The sequence below is a fragment of the Pseudomassariella vexata genome, assembly GCF_002105095.1.
Source record: "Pseudomassariella vexata strain CBS 129021 chromosome Unknown BCR38scaffold_2, whole genome shotgun sequence".
NCBI lineage: Eukaryota > Fungi > Ascomycota > Sordariomycetes > Amphisphaeriales > Pseudomassariaceae > Pseudomassariella > Pseudomassariella vexata.
In genome coordinates this window covers 3,623,936-3,636,709 of record NW_024467957.1, presented here as the reverse complement: position 1 = coordinate 3,636,709, position 12,774 = coordinate 3,623,936, and the positions used below count along the sequence as shown (strand labels likewise).

Below are 12,774 nucleotides of genomic sequence, written 5' to 3'. Positions count from 1 at the left end.
GTTTTACTATCGTAAAATTTCTATACGAGGTTATGTAAGGGTAGCCAGCTCGGTGTACATTCACGTTAATTCGCGATTTCAGAACTCATTAGTACTTGGGCAGCCTCCGGCCTTTGTAGAACTAAACGAACACTCACTGCTTGCTTTATCGATTGAATCTGCTTAGAGAACTTGTCGACACAGTAGTCTCAAGACTTCCGGATGCGAAATAAAGAATCGAGATGCAGCTATATTCAATTTTACAAAACAACCTAGATGACTGGTCGTGGTCGTAGTTGAGCAACTGCAAAGATATTGGTGCCACCGGCTTTTGCCAGATGTATCAGTTCAATTTCGTTGTCTATTCCTTTCCATGAACAGCCTGTGCACACATTGCGAATTGCGACTTTTGCAAAGTAACTCAAATTCATGAACTGTATTCTTAGACTGTACTGGCGGGGCTGTTTCCTGCTTGCTAGACACAGGAGTTACATGTCCTCTAGAGTGCCGTGTCTATTTTTTAGTTCCATAATTTCGAAGTCCAGATGAAAATCTGCAAAATAGGTACGCCTGACTATGTGCTGGATGCGATGCGAAGTCTGAGACGTGCTTTCAAAGATGGGCTTTACAAAGAGCCGCAACGTTAATTCCAAAGTCTTGCTCCCATGCCGAGTTTTGAACCTTGCGTTTACAGTCTTCCGGTTTCTTTGATTATGCAGAGTGCATCGATCCAAACATAATGTCTCGGCTGCGGCAAACGGTAACGGATCCTTGCATAATAGGAGCACGGTGGTGGAAGATATTCTCATCACCAGGGAGCCGATATTCCGAATGGTTATTTTAAGCTGTCTTGTAGCTTGGTATGGCGGTCCCCCGGCAATAACTGAGGGCAGCATACATAGCGCTCAGCGCAACCCCCCAAACTCCTTTTCAGGACAAAACGCAGTTTTTATCGGTTGGGCTCTGGAAGTTAAATCAATCGTGTTGGTACACAATCAGGGGAGTCTTAAGTCGACAGATCCTAGCGCAATAATCCAACTGGGATCGTATCAGGTCAATATTTCCCTGGCACCAGACGGCGTCTCTTGGAGAGAAGTATAATTTGAGCCAGGACGCCACTGAAGCTGTTACCGTGCGCTCAAGTACACGACTCGGCGAATTTGACTCTACATTGAGGGGCAAGTTCCATTTACTTCCATCCTCATGCTATACCACTTTCAGGAGACTCAAAGGGGCTAAGGAGTTAACCTTCAGTCGTAATCTACATGTAAGCTACTTCTTTCGAGACGGTCATCTGGAGCTCTTGGACCAGTATCTCATGAAGCCACAACAAGCACATTCACAGTCTTCGGATTGTTTGAGCCATGACTGTTCTGGAATATTGTCTTGAATCTCATATCCACTTGGTATGAATCCACCAAGTCCAAGTCCAAGCCCAGGAAGCACTACTTCCGGAAACCCATTCTTGTTGACCACCCAAGTCCCCCCTACTAAAGTCGAGGCTAATTTCTAATCGTCGAATTGTACGCAACACTTACATGTACTTCGGGACTGTAGAAGAGCCAGGACTTGAGCAGTTTCTTTGCAACGTCGGAAGAAACAATAATTAATACAAGTCGCCGCATAGAAGGTAAATAAATGAGCATTTCTACTGAAACCAAAATCAACTCTCCTCCCTTTCCCGAACTCATACCCGCATCTCGACACTATTTACTCTGCTGCCCTGAGTAAGCTCAACCTCTTCCTCCTCTTGCCGCCCCTCAGCCCCTTGATACTTAGTCCCCTCCCTCATCCCGCTCAATTCGAACCTCAACACAGCCCGACACGCAATACTACTCACCATATACCTCGCCACAATCGTGACCGAGTCCACGACACTAAAGAACAACATGCTCGACAATACCAGCGTCCCAAGAACCATGTGCGTCACGGTTCCCACGCCCAACAACCACGTAATCATCTCAAACAACGCATTCTCTCCCTCCCGCCACTGCAGCTTCTTGGGCGACTGAAACGCCGATGGCACCACCTCCTCTGGCACCCACTCCCCGAACCCCGTGCCGCGCCTCTCGACATATTTCTTGTGCCCCCCCTGCACCCTCACAACACGCACACGCAAATGCAGAGACAAAACGCCGGCGAGATGGATCAGCACAGCAAAGAACGTCCACAGAGGCAGCAAAAACACCGTCTCGGGCGCAAACACCACAATAGCATGCACGCCGAGCTGGTACGCCAGCATGACTACGTTCGCCACGGCGCCTCCGGCGACTAGATATTCTAGCACACTAATCACAGGCCTCCACGCCGGCGGCACAGCTCCGAGACTCCACCTCGGCAGAACAAGATGAATCGTCTCGGCCCCCTCCACAAACCTAGCCACCGTCTCCGTGAACTCGCTCCCCTTCATCATGTCCACTGCAGGACTTCCCGCCGCGAGCAAAAAAGCCAGGCCGGGTCTTCTCAAACCCAGTAACTGGTCTCAGCGGCGGTGCTGCCGAGCCCCATGAGGATGGAAGGGAGTAGACCTAGGATCACGGCGCTGGCGGTTAGTTCGGCCTTGCGGAATTCGGGGAATTGCGAGAGGATGCACTCGATGACGGGGGTGACGAGGGAGGACGATCCGGCGTTGAAGTCGACGTTGCCTGTTCGGTAGGGGGCGTAGGGGGCGGAGCAGTTTTCGCGGAGGAGCTCTTGCAGCATGCTGTCCCAGCCGGGGAAGAATTGGTCAAATTGGTGGGTTGGGGCTGCGACGACCGGGGGCGCAGCTGTGCTGAGAAGCGCGAGGGCCGCAAGGGTGGTGAGGTTGAATTTCATCTTGGGCGTTCAGGATGCGGAAAGGACATTTCTCTGGGTTGAGGAAGTAGGCATGTCACGGTGAAATCCAAACACGCCTATGTTGAAAAAAGAAATAAGTCTATCAGAAACTGCAAGCTCGACGAGAGAAAGACGTAAACAACGAACTTGCGACCCACTGCGGCACGACTCTGGTATTTAAAGCTGCCAACCCGGTTATTCACTATGCCTACTGGCGAGCCTTGACATGCCGTGTTTTGGAACAGTCTGCCCTGCTAACCCATCAGCCGCACTTGTCTTGTAGAAGAAGGAAACATTACCCAAATAGGACGCGCAAGTCGCGAATAGCTGCCGCGAAAAGCGGAAGGATTGGGGTTTCCTGCACGGGATGGGTTGGTAAGTCAAAGACAAAATTTACCGTGGTTGACAGATGACCTGATTGATTTGAATGATCGTCGTCTCGGCCGGGACTCTAACATGTGGTTAGGGCTGACAATATCGTGCTGGTCTGTGATCGAAGTGAGAGGGAACTATCCGCAAAGCTCTAGGAATAGACACGCGCTTGACTCGGAAAATGACGACCATGTCATCGCAGCTATCTACGGAGTTCTCATCATGAGTTCAAGCTCAACTTTCAATCAGTAAGACATCCTGACATATACGACAACATGTATATATAATAGATATCCAAATATAGTTTATGTCGTTCCAGATATACATGATCCTCTGTGCCCGGCTTCAATATCTGCATGCGTCCCAAGTTCCCCTGAACGCCTTTATTCACACTACAATGAGCATGTCTAAGTCTAAAAAAATATCGTGTAAAGCTTAGAATATGTGTTGATACCACAGCATCATTGAGAGGCATCGGGTGCCGAGAGAGCAGTCTCCAGCTCGAATTGAAATCACCGAAGGGATATTTTCGGACTTCGTTGGTCAGTGCCCGCGCAGAGACCTTGTATATGACAGTGACTGGATTGGCCTAGAACCAAGTCGTCGGTTAGATACCCAACAGGATGACAGCAGCTAGAGCGGGAACCACCAGTCCGATGGGTAACTGGATCCGGCCCGCCGCTGACGTGGGCTCGACACCAGTCGCTTTGCCGCCGAGATACCAGGAGCCAATATCGGTCAACTCTCCCGCATTGTTCAGCATGACGGCATTGGGGCCGACGTTGCTAACTTTCGACCGGAAGGAACCGAACAAGCTGTACCGCTCAACGGCATCAACCCGGTCAAAGTACTCTGAGGACATGTTGTAGAAATCCTGCGTGGTACCGAGATCCTGGTTGTCCAAGTTGTACTCGGTGATCCACTGCGTCACATTTGGGAATCTAACGTACATATCAGTATGCCGATGGGATCGTAAGCAGTGGAGCAACTTACGCAGCGGAGTATGACCCCATGTGGCTAGCCAGGCCCTCGAAGTTGCCGTACCAGTGAATATTCACAAAGTCATATGTGCAGTTCTTCTTCTCGTCGCCAGTGCTGATGATTTTCGAGCAATTGCCCAAGAACTGCTGCAACCACGGGATTCCTCCCCATCCACCAGTGCAGGCCGGCAATCCAAGTTTGACTCCTCGGTCTGCTAATGGAGCGATGTTCTTCACCCAAACGTCTGCTGCCACTGAGGGCGCGATATTACTTCCTCCATACTGGCTCGGTCCGTCCGGTTCGTTAAAACCTAGCACATGTGTGATTTCCAAGCCGTCGTCTATTTGTTTTTCAATCGATTCACGAAACGACGTGTCGTCGATTGCACCCCAAAGCATCGGCACGAACTCGAATTGGTCCTGTGAAACATCGTCGAAGGCAACTGATGGCAAGTCCTGGTAGTTGTAGTACCACGTCAGATCGGATCCTGATTGTACCCAAACCTTGTTATCTTGTGGCCATTTCGGGTCCGGTACGAAGACTAAGCCGCGCTTCGAGGACGGGTTTTGCGCCCATGATACCGACGAGAGGGTAAGAACGAGGGTATACGAATGCCGCATGTTGGCGATGAAACGAATGACTGCAAATGAATGTACTTTTGCGGGGTTCTCCTACTATCCTACCCCTGTTACCTGGCTCTGGCGAGAATACAAGCGGTTGTCCAGGGCGGCAGGTCGACCAGCATGGACGTCGTTGGTTCTTAGGGGGCAGAGGCGGGGGACTGTAGTCGCCGCGATAGGTGACTGATCAGGATGCAAACATTTAGGACAATGCCAAACAGAGGGGGGGACTAGAAGAATAAATGAGAATGGGCCAGCCATTTTCATATTGGTGATGGAAGCCATCGCGCATGATATTTTGCGCCATAAGCTGGGCAGCTGAAGAGCCAGTCTGCTTTGGAAGGTGCCTGGCGAACACGATATTTGTTGCAGGACGAGCTAGAGCGATTGCTGCCCAGAATCCCACGCCCACGACGCCACGAATTTCCACTTTCTGGCCCCTGCGCGAGATAAGGTGCTGGGCTAGGCCCATATCCACCTTCCCGAGATCCAGAAGGTTGCATGGCGTTGCTGGGCAGTCGCTGCCTGTCATTGGGCTTCGACTTTTTGGAAATCTTGTTGAGCGAACATTGATAAGCCGGACAATCCGCCGTCGTTTGTATTAGTGTTGGAGTCTTGGGACCAAATTCCCCCTTCTCGGGTACTGCACTTGTATCATTGTGTTATAAATCGGTACCAGCGCCGTCATCGCCGACATTATGTTGGAGGCGCGCAATCGATGGCGTTGTGTCTTAGGTCGTCGCAGCGATTTTGTCGTTTGTTGTCAATTCGTCAATGACAGGGCCGTTACAGGGCAGTTAGCGCTGGCCTGAGGGACTCCGGTCCTTGCCATGATATCGTCATTGGAGTCCAATTGTTCTTCAAGAATTGATCTCATTACGTCCCAATGTTAGGCAACTTCACGAGAGAGCGAGGGACTCCAAAAATAGAAGATCCAATGTCCTGTTGAGACTTTGGTAATCAGTTGCGCAGGCGGGATGTGCTCAAAATTGGAGTTTTGGAGCTGAGTCCCGACTGGTGGGGAAGCGCCAACACTAGCAGCATAAGACTCGGCAGGGCGTGGCTGCCACTTTGCCGCACTATCGATTGCCACGAGCGGTACCTCGCCGCTTTGGCTCCTTTGCAATTGCTGACCGTTCAGTGTCAAGTTGAAAAAACATCTATCATAACGCTTTGTGCATATGCCTTGCGTAGTAAATGATATTTCCAGGATGAGGCACATAAATGAACACTAGCCTATCTACAGCAGAGGAATGATAAAAAGGGGACTGCCATTTACAGATGTTTCTCTGGATGCAAGCATTAAAATGCGAAATCGAGGATCGCAGATGATTCAGTTGAACAGGTGTCCTCACTAGTGGCTGGTTAAAAGGTTCAATGACAATTACTTTATTTGTCGAGCCCATCCAAGTTCGAACCTAGGGTAGATATATCATCTATACAGTCGGCTGGAGATACTTGTCGGGTCTAGTCGAAACCCGTGCTTGCATTCGTCTACAGCTCTCGACGAAGAAGGGTTTCAGTACTCTACCAGCCACAAGCAAGCAGAGCAGCTTCAGAGGTCCGGTCTATCTGTTCATGTAAGTATATATGCCCGCAGACATGATATTCTTAATAAGCTCAGAATCGTTAATAAACGTTGTGTGAATAACCTGAATATACACCGAGCTGGCCACCCTTACATAACCTCGCATAGAAATTTTACGATAGTAAAACCACAACGCCGTAAATCAATTAAAACTACTCTGAATCTTCCTCTCCAGAAGATGGCAATGCGATCTTACAAGTTCGCGCATTATGCCCAGTCCCTTGCAAATACCACAGCGCCTCGGGCGCGTTTCAACACGCTTTGCGCGACCACCATTTCGGCGCTCTTCTTGCTGTATCTGCGTCGCCAACTCCCTAGAGTCCCGTAGGTCCTGTCCTTCTTGGAAAATAAGTGATTCACCTTCCCGTAATTGCATTTTTTTATCCTCCGGCGCCGGCTTAGCATCTTATTTGCCTCTCGAAGCTCAGCGCACTCGGCCCATACGAGGGCGAGCTCGTGCATTATCATTTTTGCTCCCTTCGCAAACTGGTCGACAACTGAGAAAATATTCGTCGGAGAGCTATTCTAATGCTCGGAGATACGCTTTTCCAAAAAAGTAGACTGTGCATGAGCCTCTATCGGGTTCTGTGGCGTCTTTGATACCCACGGTCGGGTTGCGATTTCTGGGGAGCCAACAGGCGTCGGGGTCCGTAATTGTACGTCCAGCTTTGAAATCACACTTTCTGGATTAAATAGAACAAGTCCTGCCCTTCTAAAGCCAGCTTGAACGTTTTTTTCGCCGAAAACTGCAAAGAAGGCGTCTTTGAAGATAGGAAAGAAGTCCTCCTTCGCGATATATATTAGTGACCGGCGTATCAATTTCTCTACCATCTGGCAGTACACCCGCTTTAATGGACCGAAACAGGCCACGTCAAGTGGCTAGAGGATGTGAGATGAGTACGGAGGCATACACAAAGTTACAATTTTATGTTCTTTACAATATAGCTCGAAATCGCCGGAAACGTAGCTCTCGTGACCGTCTAACACTAACAATCGATATATCCCGGACTTTCGATCTTTCGTATAATTATCGAAGTGTTTAATGAATTCCATACAGATCTCGTTAGTCGTCCATCCTTTTGGACTAGGTCTAGTTCTCTAATCTTTCGGAATATTGTCGTCTTCGTACCAAGAAGAGAGGTGGTATCGGCCCGCAACAACGATAAACGGCGGCAGCGCCCAACCGGTAGACTGGACCGCTTGGATTACGGTAACCCATTCCCGGTTACCTTGCTGTATTGATTTCGGCCTGGCACGTCGTTCGGAGCTCGTAACTACTATATTGGTTGAGATCTTGCCCATCATAAACCCAGTCTCGTCGAGGTTGTAGATATCCGACTCTTGGATACCGTATTTCGCGATAACATTCGCAACAAGCCGAAACTAATCTGCAATAAGCTTTGGATCTTCGCATTGGGCCCTCTAGTAATCGTAAGGACGGTTCTAACGAGTTTTCAACTCTTTACGACGTGCGACGAACCTCGAGGCCCAGCGCGTTCCAATCGGCCCTGCGTTACGTGTCGCGCGGATAGAATTTGCTATTACTTCCACATCAGCAATCCGGGGCGGAAACGCTCGTGTATCTAAGTCCAGTATATACTTAATAATAACCTCCTCTTCTAATTCTGTCATAGTTCGTGAATTGGGCAAAATATCGCGTCGGAAAGGTACGCCGTTTTTACGCGTTTGGAGTGTACTTCGGGGGACTTAGTACGTTTTTACCGCTTATCGGAGACTAAGCTTTTGGTCATTTTTGAGAGCTTGAAGGGCTAGTATTAAGTCTGCTTCGTTGTATGACTTTGCCATAATTGTTTGTTAAGAAAATCAAAGATTAAGTTGGCCGGTCGCGTTGGCGCATGAAAGTGGCCAGCTCGGTGTCATGGCCAGCTCGGTGTACATTCACGTTCTATCATTTGATCTTTTACAGTGCCATATATGTATGTCCGAGCTGAACATGTATATAAATTAGTCTACAACATACAGTGATTATCTGAGAAAGATCTAAGATATACTCGAAAGTTCTAGCATCTATAGAAAAGTCCGCACAACAACACCTGGTGAACCTTCCCACAAAGCTCTAAAGTACAGTAGATGAACTTTGGAGATCAGATCTAATCGCACACGGGCCAGCTAGGGTCGAGCTGAGCTATAGCCCTTAGGTAAGGTTTCCGCCAACCACATTATGGGCAACTACCCAAGCTTTAACAGAATCAACTTTGGAGCTCCAACCTATTTAGTCTTTGTCACCACCCTCCAGATAAATAACACATGTCATGTATTATACAATCTCGGGCAATATACCATATTCTCCTAGCCATTGCGAAGCCTGTTATCGGGCTCGACCGTTGATTTCACTGGGGCACTCAGCATGCACCCAACCACCCACTGTGGAACAAAAGCTTCAACTTGCGGACGATAGTCCGGTAATGGAATTCGTTGAGGCCAATGTAAGAGATTGATATCCATTTACGGAAACGAAGAGCGATGATATGGACAAAGACAAATTCAGCGTCGACTGATTGGCAAGATTCTCATATTGCTGCGAACAATACTCACTGCTTTACGCAGAGCAATAAAGAGCCTGAAATACCGCTAACTCTCACGGGCCAATGGAAAACTGTCGAGAACTTCCTGGCTGAAGGCTATACATACTATGGCGGCTCTTCCCATTGGCATAAAGCCAGATATATTCCAGAGGGAATCGGACCCCACCGCTACCACTGAAATAATCATGGTTCTCGACTAAATCAACCACCTGTCACGACTTCATCGGTTCACAAACGAGAGCAATTGCTAGCTTTGTGGAGTCGAGTAGACACTGTAGATATGTGGCATACAGCTTTTTACCAGGGACTAAACCATTCTGGGCTTCTCTCACGGTGAGATATCCTGACTATATATAATCTACTATCGCCAAACCGCGAGTTCAACCAGACGGGCGATCTGACGTTTTCTCCGTCGACCAAACCACAAGTATGGTGTCAGACCTTATAACTACCAAGAATACCTCATTCTACAACGAGTGGGTCCCTCGTCTTTTGATGGTCAATTTGGTCCAATATATGGTCACTCACAGCGGCGTGAACCAGTATCGCACCCTATCGAAGATGCTGGCCATTTTTACCGGCGGACAGGAAGACATTCCGGTCGATACGTTAGAATACACATAGCTGGTTGAGTCCTGTTTTTCGTATGCTTCATGACCCCGACGGAATTCTTACTATGTTCCGCAGTTCACCTAGGCTTACGAGAAGTGAGAGCATAAATACATGTCAAGTCAGGAGGATCGTGGAGTTCTATAGCATGGAATGGAGACCAGTATAGTTCTATCGTAAAAGCGGTTTCATAAATTCCTGCATTTGTCCTGGTTAACAGATATTCTATTCAGAATACGACCTCCCCAGTAAAATTACGTATATATCTATTTCTCAGCCCACTGTGAAATACTGTGTTGATGTCAAGCTTATGGTCATCTCTAAGAGCGCAGTAGAATAAATGATTACCGAAGGCCTGTGTGACAAACCCGTAACGTCGCTATTTGAGAACCGTTGAGTTATGTGCAGACCAATGGTCGCATAATGAGATTTTGTACCTGTGCAAAAATAAACCTAGAGCTACCTAGGGACTGAACCGACGCCTGTGCTGTTATTGGTGACGCTGCTTATTCAGATGTAAGCTAAAACCAAAGCTACTTGCGCCAAATTATACCTCCGCACCCATACCACTGCTTACCCCAAAGCATAAGCCGTTATACCATTTTGTGCCTTCATTATGACATTGCCCTCTCTTTTACCTGACCATCGTTCCATCGTCTATTCTACGATCAGGCCACGCTTCGCGTCCTTAGCCATGATACCAACGAGACTCTTCTCGGGAACGGGATATGAAGGTCTCCCACCAAGCATATCGACAATGTCCTTCATATACATCCAATGGGCCGACTTGGGTCGGCGGTTCTTCCAGTCCGTTTGGATTTCCAAGTCTGTGATAGCCGAGAACACGACCGCGGCTCCCTGAATACCGATGACTGATGCAGTCAGAGGATCTTTCTTGATCTTCTGTATGTCGTGTTGGGCCTTGGGCCCAAACTGCTCGAGGTGCTTGACGCACTTGATAGCAAGACGGACAGCTCGGCATCGATCGATAGGGGAGGGGATATCTCCTTGCTGAGTGTGACCGGGATTACTTTCACGGGCCTGGAATCGACCGTGTCCTTCGTCGTGGATGTAGTCAGCGATAGCTTTGGCGGTGTGGACTTTGCTGGCTGTCTCGTTGATGAGGATTAATCTGCCTGCTCTGGCCTTGCCCTTATCCTGTTGGAAAACATCGCGAAGATGCCTTATGTCGGCGACAATCATATCCATTGACAGGCCCTCTTCAGGAGTATAGACAGCTGTGGCACCACTGGTAAGGCCACCAATCATCGCAAGCCAACCGGATCTGCCACCCTGGGTTTCGCACACAAAGACTCGTCTGCGGGACGCGCTGGCCGACAACTTCAACTTATCGGCAAAAGCGATGAGCTCGTTCAACGAAGTGTCAGAGCCGAGAGAGTATTCCGAGCCGGGAACGTTGTTGGAAATGGTGGCCGGCAAAAGCGTGATGGGGATGCACAAGGAGGGGTACTTGTCTCTCGCCTTCTCGAGTTGCAAAACGGAGTGGAAAGCCTCAAAGCCACCAATGAGGAAGATAGCATCAAACTTGTACTTCGCAATGAGATTGGCGATCAACTCCATGCCAGATTCTTCCGGAAGCTCGCGGTTTGTTCCTATCTCAGAACCACCCCAGGTCGCCCACGTGTCGACTTCCAGCCAGTCGAATGGTCGCACAGAGGAATCTTCATCGGCGTGGTGTCTTGCGAATCCGGCAAATCCGTTATGAATAGCCACAGGTTCGTGCCCACGCGACAGGCAGTAAGCCACAGCTGCACGGAGTGCGGCGTTCACACCGCCCGCCGGAGCTCCAATGGTGATGAAACCAATCTTCATTCTCTGCAAAGTGTCAGTGGGAGTGGATGATGGGGCATGGGGAAGAACGAACCTTTTCAGCCGACAGAGTCATATCCTCGCCGGTGTTCATGTTGCTGGTAATCATGAAGGAGTTGTACATGTCTGCAAATTCGGTATCTCGCAGTTTCACTGCCTTCTCGAAGTCTTGTGCTTTAATAACTTCGGCAACTTCCTTGGTCGCTTGTACTGCAGCCATCAGGGGCTTCCGGACAATCTTGTTTTCGTTGATGGCGATGAAACAGGTCTCGGTCTCGGGGGTTGCCTCCAAGACGGCATGGACGGCCTCGACACCCTGCAGCGTTGCCAACATGCGATCGTGTGCCACAGGCTTGCCACCGCGTTGAGGGTGGCCCACGATGGTAACTCGTGTGTCGAGGTCAAGACCGTGTGGGTCGGATAGGAGATCCTTCACCATATCCGTGGTGATCTTCTTGCCGTAACGATCCTGTGCACCTTCGGCCATGACGACAATGGTCTGGTGCTTGCCCTCGTCTCTGTGCTTCTTCACGATGCTGCACATTTCCTCCTTCCAGTTGTCCTCTCGGGGTTGCTCCGGGATGAAGATGAAGTCTGCCCCCGATGCTACACCAGCCATCAGAGCGAGCCAGCCGCAATGCCTACCCATTACCTCAATGACGAAGGCGCGGGAGTGGGAGTCTGCAGTATCCTGGACCCAGGAAATCACTGTGGAGATGCGGTCAAGGGCGGAATAGCAGCCGATGGTGGCGTCTGTGCCCGAAAGATCGTTGTCGATGGAGCCAACGAGTCCTACGATGTTCAGGTGCTTGTGGGGTACGATCTGCTGCGCCGTGAGCTCGCCCTTGGAAACAAGCTCCTCGAGCAGAGATGGCCATTCGGCTCGGAACCTGTCTGCACCTGTCAAAGACCCGTCGCCTCCGCAGATGATGATGGCGTCAATGCCATTGATCACCATGTTCTTGGCCGCCGTCAATCTTCCGGGACGCTCGTAGAAGGCCTTGCATCGTGCGGTTCGGATCGGAGTGCCACCTCTCGGGAGGTAGCCTCGCACATCGGCCCATTCGGTCTTGCGGATGTACTCTCCACCTTCGATGAGGCCGTTGTAGCCTTGCTGCACGCAGAAGACGTCACAGTTCATGTTGATACCGGTGCGAACGACGGCTCGAATGACTGCTGCCATGCCCTGGGAGTCACCACCCGAGGTCATGACCGCGATCTTCTTTCGAGGCGCCATGATGGAGGTAAAGCTAGGGTGTACGTCGATTTACGAGGTCATGTATAGGGGGAAGTAATTGTTGAAGTTCTTTGGGGATGGGGGTGGTTGAGTCTCCAAGATTCGTTTGGTCGTGGGGCGGAGACTGCTTTTATGTTCACGGTGGGAAAGGACGTCCCTGAGGTTCGCTCAATGGACTTAATCAGGAAGGAACAA

General features: G+C 49.7%; 3 protein-coding genes across 3 annotated transcripts; all 3 read right to left on the bottom strand.

The window, feature by feature from the left end:
• Positions 1-1,269: 1,269 nt before the first annotated feature.
• On the bottom strand, positions 1,270-2,947 carry BCR38DRAFT_504115 (uncharacterized protein; the record flags this gene model as incomplete). Its single annotated transcript, XM_040864893.1, has 4 exons — positions 2,449-2,947; positions 1,673-2,383; positions 1,518-1,547; positions 1,270-1,488 (listed from the first exon to the last, which is right to left on the bottom strand). Exons 1-4 carry the CDS (start codon positions 2,794-2,796, stop codon positions 1,270-1,272), a joined length of 1,308 nt encoding a protein of 435 aa, XP_040720452.1. The 5' UTR covers positions 2,797-2,947.
• An 828-nt stretch (positions 2,948-3,775) lies between these two features.
• Positions 3,776-4,769, bottom strand: BCR38DRAFT_455239 (uncharacterized protein; the record flags this gene model as incomplete). The annotated part of the gene is made up of 2 exons (XM_040861773.1): positions 3,776-4,109; positions 4,162-4,769. The coding sequence occupies 2 exons, from the start codon at positions 4,767-4,769 to the stop codon at positions 3,776-3,778; spliced, it is 942 nt and encodes a 313-aa protein (XP_040720451.1).
• Positions 4,770-10,169: 5,400 nt separating this feature from the next.
• Positions 10,170-12,579, bottom strand: BCR38DRAFT_481631 (6-phosphofructokinase; the record flags this gene model as incomplete). The annotated part of the gene is made up of 2 exons (XM_040863398.1): positions 10,170-11,348; positions 11,398-12,579. The coding sequence occupies 2 exons, from the start codon at positions 12,577-12,579 to the stop codon at positions 10,170-10,172; spliced, it is 2,361 nt and encodes a 786-aa protein (XP_040720450.1).
• Between the last annotated feature and the right edge of the window lie 195 nt (positions 12,580-12,774).